Source organism: Miscanthus floridulus, chromosome 17 (genome assembly GCF_019320115.1).
Source record: "Miscanthus floridulus cultivar M001 chromosome 17, ASM1932011v1, whole genome shotgun sequence".
NCBI classification, from domain to species: domain Eukaryota; kingdom Viridiplantae; phylum Streptophyta; class Magnoliopsida; order Poales; family Poaceae; genus Miscanthus; species Miscanthus floridulus.
Genome location: NC_089596.1, coordinates 57,818,883 through 57,838,722, shown reverse-complemented (window position 1 = coordinate 57,838,722; position 19,840 = coordinate 57,818,883). Strand labels below are relative to the sequence as shown.

General features: G+C 42.2%; 1 protein-coding gene and 1 long non-coding RNA gene across 17 annotated transcripts; one reads left to right on the top strand and one right to left on the bottom strand.

Moving 5' to 3' along the window:
- Positions 1-2,060: 2,060 nt before the first annotated feature.
- On the top strand, positions 2,061-8,173 carry LOC136516661 (cytosolic endo-beta-N-acetylglucosaminidase 1-like). 16 transcript variants are annotated; one of them, XR_010774104.1, is made up of 12 exons: positions 2,061-2,624; positions 2,726-2,863; positions 2,940-3,049; positions 3,150-3,261; positions 3,356-3,463; positions 4,629-4,741; positions 4,815-4,896; positions 5,439-5,519; positions 5,990-6,060; positions 6,157-6,396; positions 7,242-7,336; positions 7,503-8,173. XR_010774104.1 is itself a non-coding variant. In XM_066510117.1 (10 exons), exons 1-10 carry the CDS (start codon positions 2,160-2,162, stop codon positions 6,257-6,259), a joined length of 1,383 nt encoding a protein of 460 aa, XP_066366214.1. In that variant the 5' UTR covers positions 2,061-2,159; the 3' UTR covers positions 6,260-8,173. The 16 variants fall into 16 exon arrangements, 5 of the variants coding, with proteins under 5 accessions (XP_066366214.1, XP_066366216.1, XP_066366218.1 ...); XR_010774105.1 differs by having other exon boundaries at positions 6,157-7,336; positions 7,503-7,608; positions 7,680-8,173; XR_010774106.1 differs by having other exon boundaries at positions 6,157-7,336; positions 7,503-7,608; positions 7,687-7,716.
- A 7,002-nt stretch (positions 8,174-15,175) lies between these two features.
- On the bottom strand, positions 15,176-19,119 carry LOC136516663 (uncharacterized). The gene is made up of 3 exons (XR_010774107.1): positions 19,002-19,119; positions 16,569-16,629; positions 15,176-16,107 (listed from the first exon to the last, which is right to left on the bottom strand). It is a non-coding gene; the product is annotated as an uncharacterized lncRNA (long non-coding RNA).
- Between the last annotated feature and the right edge of the window lie 721 nt (positions 19,120-19,840).

Here is a 19,840-nt window from a genome sequence, read left to right as displayed (position 1 = left end):
GGATAAATACCAGAATCCGAATAGGTTTCAGAGTTTGACCAAAAACTTTGTGGTAAAAAATTTTGCCTCTTTATTATTAGATATAGATGTGCTTTCGTATAAAAATTTGTTTATTGATTGCAGAAAAATAGAATAATTTTTTCTAAGAACCGAGAGATCGAGTATGTACACTTGCTTAAGGTTAATTGTGCCACACTAGTACTAAAGAGGGGAAGTGCGAGGTCATCATACCAGCCAACCCTACATTATTGCACGGAACACAACCGATTTTTTCTAAACTCGGAACACAACCAATTACGAATAGGTGGTAGGCTTCCAAGTATCTCCCATCATTCGTTTGTCCATCTCTAAGATGATATGATTCGAAGTTTTGATCTTTTTACAAGAAAATTGAAGGCCATAGAGAAATAACTAGAATAAAAATCAAGCAATCTAGCTATCAAAACAATTGTAAAGCTACAAATTCAAAGTAGTGGATGCTTGTTACTGACCTTAAAGCAAGAAGATCATGCTCATGCCTGAAAATCCATGACCTTCATTGAGCATTTTGATGAAGAATAGCCACAACAATGGAGGGAGAGTGGGGAAAGGCGCCTTCTTGGCTAAGTGTGCTCGGGATTGGAGGGAGGAAGGAGGAGCTCGTCGGCTCTTGTACTGTGGGCTATCACTGCCGGCTCAAGTCAAAAATCGACAGTGGGCCTGTTCGCTGGTTGGGGCTGGTGCTGGTTTGGGCTGGCTGGTGCTGGTTTTTTGTGAGAGGAAAATACTGTTGGCTGGTTGGTTTGGGCTGGCTGAAACCAACAAGCGAACAGGCCGAGTAATAGCACAAAACCACTGCCGGTTCAAGCCACGAACCGGCAGTGATATATGAAACTACTGCCGGTTCAAGGCACCAACCGTCAGTGATATGGATCTTCATTGCCGGATTTTGGGAACTCCAGTTATTTTCTGATTTTGAAGCTAAGAACTGACAGTGAAGAATTATCACTGCCTTTTCAATAGTAACCGGCACGGATGGGCCGACACTAAAGGTCGAACCTGTAGTAGTGCCAGATCTTTGCTTCCAATCAAAACCAAACCTAACACGTGGAATCTTTAGTTGAACAGGATAAGAATAACACATGCAGTCATGCAGATCATGCGAGAGGTATATCTACCATCAACAGTGGGACTCCGTACAATAACTTGTAGTAACACACGTGTAAGAAAATTTTAAATCAATTCCGGGTCGAAGAAAGGACTGACATGGCAACTCGCAACAATAATTTGATAAATCTGGGAGAGATCCACGAATCTAGAGGAAGATCCACCATATCAGATCTATGGTGGAGCTGCTGGATCAAGAAACGTATAGCTATAAAAAAATAAACCTGGATAAGAATCTAGTGAAAAGCTTCGCCAAACAGACCCTTAGTAATGCCCCCCTCTTGGTTTGGAATTCGTGACCCAGTTCAATTATTTGAACGAGTTTCATTGGGTCGATCCAAAGAAATGAAAACTTTAATATCTACCCTAGCATGCACATAATGCACTGTCATCATCCATGACTTTTGCCGCCCGTGCCGGGCAGGGTACTGATGCCGCAAGCAACAAGGCGTGCGGGACATCGGTCCTCCCATCTTCACTCCACAGAACATGCATGTTTTTTTTACATGTTTACATGTTTTTTTAGTATAGTAGACTTTATATATTTACATGTTTTTTTTTTTTTTTTTGAAGAAGGCTATATATACATGCATGTTCAACCCATCGACGACTCTCTACTTGTCTGCCCCTCTTCACTTCCATCTGATTTCTGCTGGTGTCTCTCCGCAAAGATAATTTCTCACTATATAGCCACCTTGAATTTCTGTTTGTTGTATAGAATTTGTATAATAGCAAAAGCTTGTTGTCACGAATTACGTCAAAAAGTTGGGACCCATGATAAATTCGTAAAGAAGAAAAAAATATATAACTAGTTTAAAGCCCACAAAGCCCACCATATTAGGTCCGGCCCAAAGAAAGCAGAGATATGAAGACAAATCCCAACCGGCGGCCCAAGACTCAGCAGAAGTCAACCACAGCCCGACGGGCGGGCCACACACATCACTGCCAGCTCCGGCTGTGGAACTGCCTTCCCTTTGCCCGAACTCAACGGCCGGTCAACGCCGGGCCGGCGCATGCCCGTCTCCCCGCGCCGCCACCTCCGCCGTCTCGCCCGCCGTGTCCGAGCCATGCTCCCCTCCGCCGCGGAGCCGGAGGTGTCCGATGGAGACGACCGCCGCGCGTGGGAGCCGCCCTTCGACGCGTCCTCGCCCGCGCCGCCCATGTCCTACCCGATCACGGACCTCGCCGCGCTCGCCTCTCGCGCCTACCTCTCCGCCGAAGCCTACTTCCACCTCCCCTTCAACAGGGCCTCCGTCCTGGCGCCAGCCTCGCCGCTCCCGCAGCGCCGCCGCGTGCTTGTCTGCCACGACATGGAGGGCGGATACCGCGACGACGCGGCGCCGCAGGGCGGGGCCAACCCGGACTCCTACGCGCTCTGGCACTGGCACCTCGTCGACGTCTTCGTCTACTTCTCGCACTACCTCGTCACCCTCCCGCCGCCCTGCTGGATCAACGCCGCTCACCTCCACGGCGTCAAGGTCTTCGCCTTGTTTCTACTCCGTCTGCTTCGGCTCTTGACTCAGTCAGCTCAACTGAGCTTGCTTTATTTTTTCCCTCCCCCTGTTGTCTGTGTGCCAAGGTTTTAGGGACGTTCATCACAGAGTGGGATAAAGGCGTGGAGGTTTGCAAGGAGATGCTCGCGACCGACGCTTCTGCAAAGATGTATGCCGAAAGGCTCACAGAGCTGGCTCATACCTTGGGATTTGATGGCTGGCTGGTAATTTCTGTTATGCCATCTTGTGATTGCTGGATATGTGCCTGCTGCTGGATACTAATATTGAATCGTCTTTCAGATTAACATTGAGGTCAAGCTTGACGTTCACTTCATCGATAACCTGAAAGAATTCATCAAGCATCTAACCACGACAATGCACGATGCAGTTCCTGGATCTTTAGTCATATGGTGGTGTTTATTTTCCTACTGTTTTGTAACTATGAACATGACAGGCTGTAGTTATCAAGCTTGGTTGATGATGCTTCTTGGCTTTTACTTGCCTCTGCAGGTATGACGCAATCACTGTGAATGGTGACCTTGATTGGCAGGATAAGCTCAACAAGTACAATAAGCCATTCTTTGATGTATGTGATGGGTTATTTTCCAACTATACATGGAAGGTAGTCCTCTCTTCCTATTTTATTTCCCTGCAACTCTGCGAAGCCACTTAAAATGTTAAGTGATAGTCTGCTGAAATTGGCATCACAATCGCAGGAAAATTACCCACAAGATTCAGCTGCAGTTGCTGGAAACAGGAAATATGATGCATACATGGGTATTGATGTTTTTGGACGAAATACATTCGGTGGTGGTCAGTGGACTGTATGTGTTCTCTGCTTTTATCTAATTCAGATGGTCCATTCTTATACTAACAAAATTCTTGTAGCTTTACCTAATTATTACTCAAAACTAAACTGTAATCACCCTAGTTGCTTGGGAAATATGGAAGCACCGGAATGCTTGTGTGTTTGAGGGTGCTAGACCTAACATAGAAGTGGTACTACATTTGGTTGCCAATGAGGATGCCCTGTGGTGCTTGGCAGGGGCCTCCGCGTTGCATAAGCAGGTCGCTCGTCCTAGATAATTAATGGACTGAGTCGGTTCCCCCCCCTTCTCCTTTTTGTACCTTTTCTTCTTAATGAAATGACAAACTGTACCTATACAAATTTCTCACACTTAGTGTTACCTTGATGCAACCATGGACGCTAAAGTATTTAGATGATCACCTTTATCAGACTGTAGACGTAAATGTTCTGATTAGACAACAATCAAATTACTACTACTGTATTGCATATACATTTCTTTTTTCTGTTGGGAGAACTCATTTATATACAGTTGATAAATGTAAAGTTGTAAGCCTGGGCTTGTGCCCCCTCCTCTGAAAAGATTCTCGAACACCGTGTCTTCCTCCATGACTACTGCTGTGTTTGCCAGCTGCTAATCTGGGCAGTTGTAGCGCTCACAGAGTACCAGTTGCCCAGGAAGAAGGGACTGCAGCTAGTCTTTTCGTCGATTATTCTTTATGATTTGACTTCCCATCTGAGCTATGCAAGTAGTATAGTGCATCACACTGGTACTGATTGAGATGTCCCACTATCATAATTTGCTTGTCAAGATAGCTCTTTATGCTAATTCCTGAATTGAGTAGGCTTTGCTAGATAGTTTTATGATGACATGAGACCTAGGCCGTCTGCAGTCGGCACTTCTACAACGTTTGCTAGAGCCACCGAGGTTGCTCTCTCTTGTGCTCCTCAGCGCCACAGAAGGTACTGTAGGTGGTCAAATATGGCGAGTGGTGTCTCCATGCGCATATCAGCTCCTTGGGCTCGCACCTTCGCGATTGTACCCCCTTAATTTTAGTTCATGCTCCGCCACTGAAACCCTCAGTTGTACATATCGTTACTTTGCTTTTATAGTTTTATCTAAACTATCTTCCAGTTTCTCACATTCCAATATTTGACTTACTGCCAATCTTGCATTTTGCTAGACAAATGTTGCCCTTGATCTACTTAAGAAAGTTGATATCTCAGCTGCCATATTTGCTCCTGGATGGGTATATGAAACTAAGCAACCACCTGACTTTCAGAGCGCACAGAATCAGTAATGTGTTGTTGACTTCTTTCTGCTATTATTGTTGCACTTTCTGCAATGTATTTACCAAGTAACTGTGCAGTTGGTGGGACCTTGTTGAAAAATCATGGGGTATTCTTCGGGGCTATCCAGAACAGTTACCATTCTACTCAGATTTTAATCAGGTATTGGACTAATTATCTACATTCCTTATCAGTTTATCATATTGGGTGTGGAAGACTGGTATATATATGTACTCAGAATCTGGCAATACAGTGCAGCATGTTTTGGTAATCGAGATTATATGTTATGTAGCATTTTTTGCAAATCCCTGACTCATTAATGCTGATTCTAAGTGCCATGAATAACTATTTTAATACTTCCAATATTAGACTAGGAGCACTCAGGTGCTCATACCCACAAGTTTTGTTCAGCAGACAGGAGCATTTATCCTATAAGTTTACTACCTTTCAAAGTCTGTCATTCTTTAAGTTTGGTTCTCTCAGTTGTCTATGTAGACTATGCTCACAAAATACAATTTTTTTGGCAGCATATGTGATGATTGGAAACATCTAGTCAATCGTATCTGAATTTATTGTTTATGTTTTTATTTTCTGCACGCCATCTCTCCAGATTTTGCAGTTCCTCTGCCAAATGTCAAAAAATGTATATCCCTGTTTTTCTCCTTCAGAAATATTGATGCACTGGAAACTTTTGTTCCCATTAGGGTCATGGTTATCAGGTATCCGTTGAAGGGTTGCAAATCTCCAGCGATCCATGGAACAATATTTCTTGCCAAAGTTTCCAGGTAGCATGCTGTCAACATGTTCTGTTGAGTTATGCTTCCATGTATCGTTGTATATGCACGCTGACTCAGATTAACTGTTAGACAGGGCTATGTTATGGGCCTTAGGCCTTATTAGCTTCAGCCATATGGACTCATGTCCAGCCGGCCTGATCTATGTATAGAGGTCGGCTAGGGCTGTGGAGTTGTATTTAGACTCCAAGTCTGGGTCTCTAGTAGATTGAGCTGAATTAGGCAAGGATACTGGAGGTCGGTTGTGTTTCCATAAGCCGCCCCTATCCTCACCTATATATATGTACACGTTCTTGTCCTTCAATAATCAATCTATAGTTTCCCCAACTTACATTAACAGATCAAAAAAAAAAAAGCCTTTTGCGTACCATCTGCATGTTAGCTGTCATTATCCCATTTCTGAAATTTGCTTCTTATGAAAGCTGGCATGTATCAAACCATCCTGAAGTTCACTGTGACAGTGTCCCATATTTTTTCTCAGCCTTATGCTTAAATACACCAGAGATCAAGTTCACCTGCAAGCCTATACGGAGTAAGTTGACGTCTTCTTTGGCTACATTTTAATTCATGTTTATTGAATTCTTGTATACAGTTTTCATTTCTTATATTAAGGCCCTCTTTGGTGCAGCTCCGGCTCCCTCTGCTGCGACACTGTTCACGTCATGTGCGGACACTGTTCACCAGAGCCAGTTTTCTCTCTCTTCGTTTCCTCTGTCACAGAGCCGTTCTGAGGGGGAGAAGCTCGTTTTTGGCTCCTTCGGCTCCTGCTACAGTGTAGGTGCCGGAGCACATGGGAGCCCGGCCAAACGGGGCCTAAGATGAAAAGTGAGGTGCCTGATTTATATTATTTTTTAAGCAAGAAACACAGGTTAGAACTCAAGGCTACTGAAATATGCAACTTATCGCCTACTCCCTCCATCCTTAAATAACTGTCGTTTTCACTTCCTGAGAAACAACTTTGACTAAATATATATATATATATATATAATTAATATTTATGGTTCAAAATTAATACCATTAGATAGATTGTTGAATCTATTTTCATAATAAATTTATTTGGAGATACAAATGTTGCACGTATTTTCTACAAATCCAGTCAAACTTACGGCACAGAAACCAAAAGCGACACTTATTTAGGGACGGAGGGAGTACTTGCACTTGCTTCTCATAACTGCTTAAATATTTCGACTTTAGGTTTCATTGTGTAAATGAAGCATCATCTTTTATTTAAGATGATACAAATTAGCATGTCACCAAAATAGCTTGCTGAACAAGAGAGAAATCTGAGCCCCAAAAAGTTTTGGAATGCATTATTTGAAGTGTTTACTGCCACATGTCATGGCCACATAGGGTATTTGTTCCACTTAGTTCAGTTACTATTAGAAGCAAACTTAAGCTTTCTGGTTAATTTCACGATTAGTTTACATCAACTATGATTTTATATTATTCTTCGTGTGCCAATCATGAACCTTTAGTTTTATATTCTGCATTTGTGCTAATCATGCCGGCTATACATTTAATTCTAATTTTCCAGACAATTGAACTGGATGATTTCATTAGTGCACACAACATTTATCTTTCTTGTACATTTAGTAATGTTTCCTTATGTTAATTTCCAAATTAATCATCCCAATTATTTTCCATTTACATTCTTTTGCTGGATGCTTAATAGTTTTAAGGATGGACCTTACAGTGGAGGGAGTTGTTTGACAGCCAAAGGAACTCTTCGGCAGAACATTGTTTTCTCAGAACGGCTTTTTAATGGAGGACTTGCCATGGAAGATGGACCTGTTCATCTATTTTATTCGGTTAGAAAAAAAATGTATTACATTTATTGTGTTATCTTAACTGGCTTCTTACTGATCATCTAATTCCTTGGAAATATAAAACCGAATCACATGAACTATATTGATTGTTTATTGTTACCAACATTGACAAAATCCTCTGAATGTGAATGGAGAAATGCGTTCACAGTGGTACTGTTGATGAGGACATCAACACCAACGATACATCCACGCCGACACGAGTACCAGTTTCTAGTCCTATTACTCGCGCCCGTGCTCGTCACATTAATCATCAAGTAAGTTCACTCTTGAGTTCCTGTCCATCATATTTAGACCATGGAGACGCGTGCACTCTTATTTTGGTTAGGAACCAGGGAGAGGACCGAAAGGGACAAGGATTCGCGGAGGCTGAATTCGGACTCCAGGACAGCTCCAACTTGTGATGGTCACCACGGTCGCATACGGACTCGGATTGGGGCGTTCAAGTACTTCATGGAATCCTTATGAAGTCTATTTTCATATGGATCTGGAATCAAATCCATATCTGTTTTGAGGCGGCCGCAATGACTGAATTACTACTGAGAGCTTGTCTGTTCAAAGGTGTTGCGTCACCTTAGTTTGGTCCAATGGGCCGTATATCAAGTTGGGTCCATTAGGGACGCGTCCTAGGGTTGGAGAACGACCCCAACACCCCTATGGTCGTCCTTCCACCTTCATATATTCCTTAGCCACCACCAAGAATAGTCGGGTTTTGTTTAGATCAAGTTTAGCTCTCGCTACTTGCTTGTAAGCGCGCGTGCTGGATCAGCCGCCCGTCTTCTTGTCTTCGGAACCCCACCTTAATTGAGATTGAGTTTGAAACTTTTATCTACATTTAGTAATTCAGTATTTGCTATACTTGTTCTTGCTAGTTCTTCGATTGCTTGCAGGACGAGTGCTCTAGTGGTCGGGTGACGCGCTCCACAAGATCGCGACAGCCATTGGAGGTGGTGTATCGGTTGCTAAGGCGCAGCTCGGAAGGTTGTAGTCGGGCCGTGAACGTCGTCTCCACCCATCAATCGAGTTATCCCACACCTCTCATCGAAAGATCGGAAACAAACCCTAGCGGGTTCATATCAGTCGGTAATCAGAGCAAGGTTTATCGGTGAGAGTCTTCCAATCCTTCGTTGTTCTAATTTTTCCTATAGTCCAGAAAAGCCAAAAAAATATAGTAGATTAGTTTTACCGCGATCCTATAAACCCTTTGAGCCTTTGCTAGCACTGCTTAGTTAGGGCTTGTTGAGTCGTCGGCTACATCGGTTGTGTCGAGTTGCTGGTCTTAGTTTTTGTCCTTTAGGGTTTCGAGTTCTTGTCACGTTCTAGTCACAGCCTTGTGCTAACATATAAACCTTCTATTGGCTGAATCCGAATACATCCTTGTGTTCAAGACCGAGTAGGAATCTGAGTTAGAGACCGAATCCCACGTGGTGTTGAGTTCGAGTTGGAATCGGTTTTTAGTCTGAATTGACAGCTACCTGGCCGCTATTGTGAGTCCGAATTTGAGTACATCTTTGTGCAGCAGTAGTCCTACTTATACTCAAACACTTCACGTCCTGCATGTACGTTTTGGCTCGGTTTTTTTTACTCTAGAGAGAGAGAGAGAGAGAGAGAGAGAGTGACTCCTATGAATACCCCTGTCCTTCGGAATACCCCTGTCCTTCGGAAAAAGTTTGTGTGGTGTGTGACTCCTGTGAAGTCTTTTTATTTATATAATCAGTTTTAAGGATCCCCAGAAAAAAGAAAAAAAAGAAAAAAAAGAAAAAAAAACAGGGGAAAAAAGAAAAAAGGGGCTGTTCGTTGTGCTTCTCCATTGTTTCCGGTGGTGTGTTGTGACCTCCTTTGTGCCCAGGCTCGCGTCTCTAGCACGGTCTAGGCTAGGACCAGCACAGTACCACCGTTGAACGATTATTCAGCTTGCTTTTGTGACTAACGTGGTGCTAGTACTTCCTTGCTTCAGCCCACCTATAGCTCCACATATTTCGACTACAGCTCGACAGGTGTTGTTGTTGTGGCATCGATACACTTTATTCCACGGTTGCAGACTTGTTGGTTGCCATTCCCTCCTGTTGAGCAAGGTAAGAATTGGTAAGAGCTTTTGTAACAGGTTGAGAGTGAGCGCCTTGCAGTAGCTACATCCTAATAGCTGTAGGGCTTTTATTTCTTCACCTGTTTTCTTGTTGCCCTTGTCTTTTAAACCATGTCAGGATCAGAGGATGTTAACAAGAGACCACAATCTCCTCGCACCAAGGGCATCATTCAACATTTTATAAGGCAAGTGCAGCTGCATACAGAAGAACTTGATCAAGATTTACAGGTGACCAATGACAAGATTGGGCAATTGGAGGCCACCCAACTTGCCTCCACCACCAAGCTTACAGGATTGGAGGCATCTGTTGCCCGTATGGATAGAAGCCTTGCTGCTCTTCTGAAGCGTTTTGATGACTTCCACACGAAAGACAAAGAGCAGCATAATGAAGACAACAAGGACGAAGAGCGACGCGAAGATAATTATGATGATGATTACACTGCTGATACTGAACATGATGCTCATGACACTCGTGACCGGCGTCGCCTACGCCACAATCGTAGAGGTATGGGTGGTCACCGCCGACGTGAGGTACCCAATAATAATGATGCTTTCAGTAAGATAAAATTTAAGATACCTCCTTTTGATGGTAAATATGATCCTGATGCATACATTACTTGGGAAATTGCTGTTGATCAAAAGTTTGCATGTCATGAATTTCCTGAGAATACACGTGTTAGGGCTGCTACTAGTGAGTTTACTGATTTTGCTACTGTTTGGTGGATAGAATATGGCAAGAAAAATCCTAATAACATACCATGAACTTGGAATGCTTTGAAACGAATCATGAGGGCTAGATTTGTTCCTTCTTACTATGCATGTGATTTGTTAAATAAATTGCAACAACTGAGACAGGGTGCTAAAAGTGTAGAAGAATATTATCAAGAATTGCAAATGGGTATGTTGCGTTGTAATTTAGATGAGGATGAGGAACCTGCTATGGCAAGATTTTTGGGTGGGTTAAATCGTGAAATCCAGGACATCCTTGATTATAAAGAATACACTAACGTAACCCGTTTGTTTCATCTTGCTTGTAAAGCTGAAAGGGAAGTGCAGGGGCGATGTGCCAGTGCCAAGAATAATATTTCTACAGGAAAAACTAATTCATGGCGGCCCCGCACGACTACTACTCCAACTACATGTGCTCCTATGCCAACATCCAGCGACAAACCTCGTGCTACTTCCGCAAATTCAGTGGCGAAGATGACCTAGAAGCCTGCTACGAGTGCTTCATCCATGGCATCTACAGATAGAACAAGAGATGTTCAGTGTCACCGGTGCAAGGGATATGGACATGTGATGCGTGACTGTCTAAGCAAGCGTGTTATGGTCATCAAAGATGATGGTGAGTATTCCTCTGCTAGTGATTTTGATGAAGATACACTTGCTTTGCTTGCTGCTGACCATGTAGGAAGTGAGGAACAACTAGAAGAGTAGATTGGAGCAGAGGATGCAGATCATTATGAGAGCCTCATTGTGCAGCATGTGCTTAGCGCACAAATGGAGAAGGTGGAGCAAAATCAGCGGCATACACTGTTCCAAACAAAGTGTGTCATTAAAGAGCGTTCGTGCCGTTTGATAATTGATGGAGGTAGCTGCAACAACTTAGCTAGCAGCAATATGGTAGAGAAGCTTACACTTACAACCAAACCGCACCCACATCCATATCACATTCGATGGCTCAACAATAGTGGTAAGGTTAAGGTAACGAGATTGGTACGAATTCATTTTGCTATTGGATCATATCATGATGTTGTTGAGTGTGATGTTGTGCCTATGGAAACTTGTCATATTCTGCTAGGTAGACCATGGCAATTTGATACAGATTGTATGCATCATGGTAGATCAAATATGTATTCTCTCATACACCATGATAAGAAAATTATTTTGCTTCCTATGTCTCCTGAAGCTATTGTGCGTGATGATGTTGCTAAAGCTAAGAAAACTAAATCTGAGATCGATAAAAATGTCAAATCTGTTAGTAGTAACAAAGATGAGATAAGATTGAAAGGACATTGCTTGCTTGCTACTAAATCTGATATTAATGAATTGGTTGCTTTCATTTCTGTTGCCTATGCTTTGGTATGCAAGGGTGCTTTGATTTCAGTTCACGATATGCAGCATTCTTTGCCCCCTGCTGTTGCTAACATTTTGCAGGAGTTTTCGGATGTTTTTCCAAGTGAGATACCAGCGGGGCTGCCACCAATACGAGGGATTGAGCACCAAATTGATCTTATTCCTGGTGCATCTTTGCCAAACCGTGTGCCATACAGGACTAATCCGGAAGAAACGAAGGAAATTCAATGACAAGTGCAAGAACTACTCGACAAAGGTTATGTGCGTGAGTCCCTTAGTCCTTGTGTTGTTCCTGTCATTTTAGTGCCTAAGAAAGATGGAACATGGCGTATGTGTGTTGATTGTAGAGCTATTAATAATATCACCATTCGATATCGACACCCTATTCCACGATTAGATGATATGCTTGATGAACTGAGTGGTACTAATGTGTTTTCCAAAGTTGATTTGCGAAGTGGGTACCACCAGATTCGTATGAAATTGGGAGATGAATGGAAAACTACTTTCAAAACTAAATTTGGTTTATATGAGTGGTTAGTCATGCCTTTTGGGTTAACTAATGCACCTAGTACCTTCATGAGGTTAATGAACGAGGTTCTGCGTGCTTTCATTGGAAAATTTGTTGTAGTCTACTTTGATGATATATTGATTTACAGCAAATCTATGGATGAACATCTTGATCACTTACGTGTTGTTTTTAATGCTTTACGAGATGCACGTTTATTTGGTAACCTTGAGAAGTGCACCTTTTGCACCAATCGAGTGTCTTTTCTTGGCTATGTTGTGACTCCACAGGGAATTGAGGTTGATCAAGCTAAGGTAGAAGCTATACAGGGATGGCCTGTACCAAAGACTATCACACAAGTGCGGAGTTTCCTAGGACTTACTGGTTTCTATCGCCGATTTGTGAAGGACTTCAGTACCATTGCTACACCTTTGAATGAGCTTACAAAGAAGGGAGTGCCTTTTAGTTGGGGCAAAGTACAAGAGAACTCCTTCAATATGCTAAAAGATAAGTTGACACATGCACCTCTCCTCCAACTTCCTGATTTTAATAAGACTTTTGAGCTTGAATGTGACGCTAGCGGAATTGGACTGGGTGGTGTTTTGTTACAAGAAGGCAAACCTGTTGCGTATTTTAGTGAAAAATTGAGCGGGCCTGTTCTAAATTATTTTACATATGATAAGGAATTATATGCTCTTGTTCGCACATTAGAAACATGGCAGCATTACTTGTGGCCCAAAGAGTTTGTTATTCATTCTGATCATGAGTCTTTGAAGCATATTCGTAGTTAAGGGAAATTGAACCGTAGACATGCTAAGTGGGTTGAATTTATTGAATCTTTTCCTTATGTTATTAAGCACAAGAAAGGGAAAGAGAATATTATTGCTGATGCTTTGTCTAGGAGATATACCTTGCTGAATCAACTTGATTACAAAATCTTTGGATTAGAAACAATTAAGGGCCAATACGTTAATGATGCTGATTTTAAAGATGTGTTGCTGCATTGTAAAGATGAGAAATGTTGGAACAAATTCATCTTTAGTGATGGGTTTGTGTTTAGAGCTAACAAGCTATGCATTCCAGCTAGCTCCGTTCGTTTGTTGTTGCTGTAGGAAGCGCATGGAGGTGGCTTGATGGGGTATTTTGGAGCTAAGAAAACGGAGGACATACTTGCTGGTCATTTCTTTTAGCTAAAGATGAGAAGAGATGTGAAGAAGTTTGTTGCTCGTTGCACGACATGTCAAAAGGCTAAGTTATGGTTAAATCCACACGGTTTGTATTTGCCTCTACCTGTTCCTAGTGCCCTTTGGAAAGATATTTCTATAGATTTTGTGTTGGGTTTGCCAATGACTAGGAAAGGACGTGATAGTGTGTTTGTGGTTGTTGATAGATTTTCTAAGATGGCACATTTCATACCCTGTCATAAAACGGATGATGCTACTCATATTGCTGATTTGTTCTTTCGAGAAATTATTCGTTTGCATGGTGTGCCCAACACAATTGTTTCTGATCGTGATGCTAAATTTCTTAGTCATTTTTGGAAGACTTTATGGAGAAAACTAGGGACCAAGCTTTTATTTTCTACTACATGTCATCCACAAACCGATGGTCAAACTGAAGTTGTCAATAGAACTTTGTCTACTATGTTAAGGGCTGTTTTAAAGAAGAACATTAAGATGTGAAAAGATTGTTTGCCTCATATTGAATTTGCTTATAATCGTTCGCTGCATTCTACTACAAAGATGTGCCCATTTCAGATTGTCTATGGTTTCTTGCCTCGTGCTCCTATTGATTTGATGCCTTTGCCATCTTCTAAAAAACTAAATTTTGATGCTACTAAGCGTATTGAATTGATGTTAAAACTGCATGAAACAACTAAAGAAAACATAGAGCGTATGAATGTTAAATATAAGATTGTTGGGGATAAAGGTAGAAAGGAACTAATATTTGAACCTGGAGATTTAGTTTGGTTGCACTTGAGAAAGGATAGGTTTCCTGATTTCAGAAAGTCTAAATTGATGCCTAGGGCTGATGGACCATTTAAAGTGTTAGAGAAAATTAATGATAATGCATATAAACTCGATCTGCCTGTAGAATTTGGGGTTAGTCCCACATTTAACATTGCAGATTTAAAGCCATATTTGGGAGAAGAAGACGAGTTTGAGTCGAGGACACCTCAAATGCAAGAAGGGGAGGATGATGAGGATATCAACACCAACGATACATCCACGCCGACATGAGTACCAGTTTCTGGTCCTATTACTCGCGCCCGTGCTCGTCACATTAATCATCAAGTAAGTTCACTCTTGAGTTCCTGTCCATCATATTTAGACCATGGAGATGCGTGCACTCTTATTTTGGTTAGGAAACAGGGAGAGGACCGAAAGGGACAAGGATTCGCGGAGGCTGAATTCGGACTCCAGGACAGCTCCAACTTGTGATGGTCTCTACGGTCGCATACGAACTCGGATTGGGACGTTCAAGTACTTCATGGAATCCTTATGAAGTCTATTTTCATATGGATCTAGAATCAAGTCCATATCTGTTTTGAGGCGGCCGCAATGACTGAATTACTACTGAGAGCTTGTCTGTCCAAAGGTGCTGCGTCACCTTAGTTTGGTCCAATGGGCCGTGTATCAAGTTGGGCCCATCAGGGACACGTCCTAGGGTTGGAGAACGACCCCAACACCCCCCTGGTCGTCCTTCCACCTTCATATACTCCTTAGCCGCCACCAAGAATAGTCGGGTTTTGTTTAGATCAAGTTTAGCTCTCGCTACTTGCTTGTAAGCGCGCGTGCTGGATCAGCCACCCGTCTTCTTGTCTTCGGAACCCCACCTTAATTGAGATTGAGTTTGAAACTTTCATCTACATCTAGTAATTCAGTACTTGCTATACTTTTCTTCGATTGCTTGCAGGACGAGTGCCCTAGTGGTCGGGTGACGCGCTCCACAAGATCGCGGCAGCCATTGGAGGTGGTGTATCGGTTGCTAAGGCGCAGCTCGGAAGGCTATAGTCGGACCGTGAACGTCGTCTCCACCCATCAATCGAGTTATCCCACACCTCTCATCGAAAGATCGGAAACAAACCCTAGCGGGTTCATATCAACTGCACTACTGCATGAGCTCCCTTAGTCCCTTTACCGTTGTGTTCTATTTCTCAATGGATCCTTGTCTTTCCAGCCTCATGATTTTGCATCTTTTGGTGGTTTGTTTCAGGTAAGAGCCAATGCAAACTCTGCTCTAGGGTTGTCCCTGGATCTGTCTTCTAGAAACAAGCAGGGTACATCAATTCTTGTTGCAGAGGACATCGCAACATTCACCAGAAAGACACAAAATCACAAGTATGGATGATATGTTAAAGCAGATAAGGTGGAGCTACATGCTCCAGGTAACCAAGATTGGGTCCTTGTGCAACGACATTCTCCAGATAACCAAGACTGGGTCCTTTACAAAGCAACTGTTTGGTCCAGTGCTGGCTACACGTTAACTGGTATCAACATTGTCTGCACATTGAAATTTACTGGCCAAATCAGTCTAGAAACAGAAGATGGTAGCATCTTGGACGAAGATGTCGATGGATCATCACTGTATCAAGCATCACTAGGCCACATCAGTATTCGAAATACTGACAAAAACACAGAGTTCCCTCCAGCAGAATCTTGGGTAACTGAAGGGGATTACATCTCATGGTCAAAAAGTTCTAACGGATCTGAACTTGTGAGTCTGAAAATCAGCTGGAAGCTGAAGACCCCTGATCAACGACAACCACCATTCAGCAGGTACAATATCTATGTGGAGAAGTTGACGGCAGATTCAGACATGAAAGCTCCCAGAAGCTATCTTGGAGTTGCTAGTGTCGATGCCTTCTATGTATTGGGCTTAGAGGTCTCCAACGAAATCACTGGTCTGAAATTCTTCATTCAAGCGTTTGCACACGATGGAAGCTGGCAAGAACTTGAGGAATGTCCAAATTTCTTTTTATCCCCTGGCCATTCTGAGTGACATTCTTTTAACTCTGGTGCGCTTGATTCAGTTGTTCTTTCACACATGTGGCAATTTCTCTTTTTTCATTTCAGCAACTGAGCAATCCTGTGGCAAAGTTTAAAGCCAAAACGTCTCAAAATTTCGAATGGAGGGAGCAGAAACTACTGCATATTTTCTAAGTATTGGAGCAAGCAAGAAAGTCCAATAATCAAGCAAACTATGCATTAAACTGGAGTTGGCTGATTGACTACAACCACATTTCGATACTATTCCCTTCCAATCTTGGTAATGCAATATGCAAAAAGTACAAGTGAATAAATCCTGAAAAAAGCATGGGCTCAGCAAATAAGTTCTAACAGTTATCCAAGTGATTTCAAGACCATAAGAAAACGAACCAAACTATAGGAATAAAACGTCACGTATGAAATCAGGATTCTAATAACTTCATAGTATACTGCATTTTTCTGAGCAGCAGAACTTCCACAAACTGTACAGTTACACCAGCTATCAATCTACTCCCTTTAGAGACTACAGAAACCGGAAGCTACACCAGCCAAGGGACTCACCTATAGCAAATGCAGAAAATGGCAGCCTCCTTGCTCCATCATCCAGGAGAACCTTGTCTGCCTAACGATAAAGCAATTAACAGTAGATCATTAAGTGACAACTGATTAAACAAACACTTATCTAAAATTGCATACTGCTATATGAAAGCTAAGCATGCATTGTTTCGTCCTTGACAAGTGTACCTTACCTACTTCAGCCATTACTTCTCATAAAACCCTTCAGTATTTAATATCCTTTCATACTTTTAAAAAAAAAAGGATTGTGCACACATTCTTTCTAATATAACCAAGTAGAAACTGGATTGTGCACACGTAAGCTTCGAGTATAACCAAACAGTGTTATCAAACAAATAGGATGTGTTGGAAGTAAAAAATGAAGTACTTCTCCCCCACAATAACCAAATGAACTCCAACTGTATTGTGAGTAATAAGTTCACTGCTCAGCATTACATCATTGTAGACAGACCAGAGGCTCATAGTTTCCCACAAAACTACCATCCCTGTACTGGGCTTTTGCCAAAGGCCATTCAACAATTTGTTCACACTGATGCTATCTTTCGATAGTATGAGCATGACTTTTGCACTGATGGCAACCAACTTGGTTCTCACAGCCAGAGCTATGGTCCACTTGGTCGTCTAGATAGACTATCTAGTGATCAGATAACGACACACTAATAGCAACATGTAACTATTACTTCTATTCAAGATAGTCTTCAGTCTATTCATAACACATGCGGACATTTTTTTAAAACAAACAAACATGCAAACTTATTTATTGGAACTGAACCTTAACCCCAGTTTCAGTTCCAAGGATATTTACAAAACTGTTGAAGCTACTGCTTGGGCAACCTTGGTCAGGTCAAACGGAAACTGAAATCTACATATATAGTCATTTTCAGGAAAGCAAGGAACATATCCCATATGGCCATATAGCATTATTCCCAAGAGATCCTGCCAAACAAAAACTAACAATAACTTCAATGAGCCGAAAGATAAATCTCAAACATAGTTCATTAACAATCTGTTCAACACTTTTTTGGTTCAGACAGGAACTAAAACATGCTGACAAAATCCGTAGAACAGAGAGACAGAGTGAATTCATAGTCTGTTCAATGTGGCTGTGTTAAGCATGATTACAAAGATTTTCAGATGTAGCCACAAAGAAGAATTCAGACAAGCGGTATTTTGACCCAGATGAGTAACACTATTCTTACTGCGTGCTCAGCTGAAAACATAAATTATATTTGAACCAGAGATCTGACTTTGTTGGGTCTATGTCTATCTCATGTTTGAGCTTCATATTACTTTTAGACCTCACCATCCGTCCATAACATGTATGGCAGATGAATAAATCTCTAAGCATATCTAGCCAGTTCCAAGGACTCCATAAAAAGAAAGTTTAGAGAGGATTCACAAACTTCTGAATATATTTCGATTTCATAAGCTAATTAATTTTAGCATATATAACATTGCTCATGCCTTCTTGTTAGTAATAAATATCCAAGTTCTAGAAGTTGACAAATAGAAGGCTTGGCTAGAAGCTCATGTAGGGAAAAGTGCTGCAAATGCCCCTCTCATGGCCCCAATTGTTGCGAAGTATTTTTGGGGCTTCCATGCAGAGACACCCCCTCTGGCCACCTGTTTGGGCCTTCAACAACAACAGAAGAGCCCCGGTGAAACAGCACACCGAATGTTACAGATCGTTATACATCAAACTTAGTTTTGGAATTTTATTAGAAAATTTCAATTAGTCACATTTATGTACTAAGAAGAAACCTAAAATTGCACAGGTCAAAAGAGATTACAGTAACAATGCCTTTTAGTCCCAAGAAGGTTAGGGAAAACCAAGGAATGCACTACATTTTCAGATTCTCATACTACGTTTCAGCTACATGTTGGTCCATACATTCTGTGTCTAAAATACTTATGCATACTCCAACAGCAGCAATATTTTTTTTACTCCTGTCTATTTGAAGATATACCAGATTAAGAGGTTAACAGTGAAAATATATATCAATATTTTGGTCAAATAATTTTGGAATGATAACAAATCGGCATCGCTAGTGGAAAAAAAATATTTTCCAGTTACAGACACTAAAGCAAAATTGACAAAAAAAAAAAAAAATAGGCTGACCTTTGTCTTCATCAACTTCTAAAAATAATCTAATCATTCATGCAAACATGATACAAATGTCAAACTTTCAAGAGATGCCCAAATACAAGATAAATGGATCAAGCAATGAATTGGGTTGGCAAGGCAAGCATCAAAATTTTGTGATATTATTAGAACTACTAGAAAGGTAAACATATCGCCAACCAGGGCACAGGTTGCACAAGACCAATTACTTCTCTGTATGAAACAGAGTGGAAGGAATAATAATAATTTCCTATTTTAGATGTGTATAAGTGCATGACCAGTGATCACCAAATTACCTGGGGGCACAGGGGCAGCCTTCTGCAGATGCTTAGTGAATTCGGTAGGAAAGAAAGGCAAGTTGCAGAAGATGTTGCTAGGGGCCGTTTCAGCGTCCTCATCAGAAGGGGTGGCTTGGATATCTTTATACTATAAAACCTTGCTGCTATCTACGTCAAGGGCAACCACCCATGCCGAAACCGTGTGCCTCTCCTTGAGCACAAAATAGATGGTGTTGGGATCATCCATGCTCACCAGAGGGAACTGCGGCACAACGCAGGGAAGTTGATCATCGTAACCCTCCATATCCCAGAGTTGAGCAGCTTGAATTGTGGTGTCCGTCACCCACCCCATATCGTCCTGGCCATGGTGCATCAGCGTGGAGACGGTGATAGTGAATCTGCAACCATGCTCACTCTCGCCAGATAGCATCCCATCGCTGCGTGCAATGTTGATAAACTTCATCATCGCTCCATTCTTGGTAACGCACACAGCCCGGGACGCCTGCGGCCATCCTCTGCTGAAATGGTCAGGATAGCCGACGGGAATGTGATCCACCGGCAAGGAGAGGTACTGGAGGTCCGGGCTACTGTGGCCGATGTTGCAGAAGATGACACCCCTTGAGTAATCAACCCAGCACAGGTAACTGCGGTAAGGGACAACCATGGAAGCTTCCCACCAGCAGAGCAAGTCACTGAACTTAGCCTTGCTCCCACGGGCCCCTGCGTGCTTAACCTCCCACTCCCACTCGCCAGCAGCACCTGCAGCAATTTTTCCCCTGTCCGAGCAGAGCCTCAAGAGCTGCGCTTCCAGGGGTGCATCCACGTCTTCGAGCTTGTCCAGATCGAGATGGAGCTCC

What these genes read in the sequence shown, in the direction of transcription:
- LOC136516661 (XM_066510117.1), top strand. Translation starts at nt 2,160, where the DNA reads ATGCCCGTCTCCCCGCGCCGCCACCTCCGCCGTCTCGCCCGCCGTGTC. An exon ending in TGGGATTTGATGGCTGGCTG is followed by an intron (nt 2,864 to 2,939) that starts GTAATTTCTGTT and finishes ATCGTCTTTCAG; the next exon opens with ATTAACATTGAGGTCAAGCT. An exon ending in CCTGGATCTTTAGTCATATG is followed by an intron (nt 3,050 to 3,149) that starts GTGGTGTTTATT and finishes TTGCCTCTGCAG; the next exon opens with GTATGACGCAATCACTGTGA.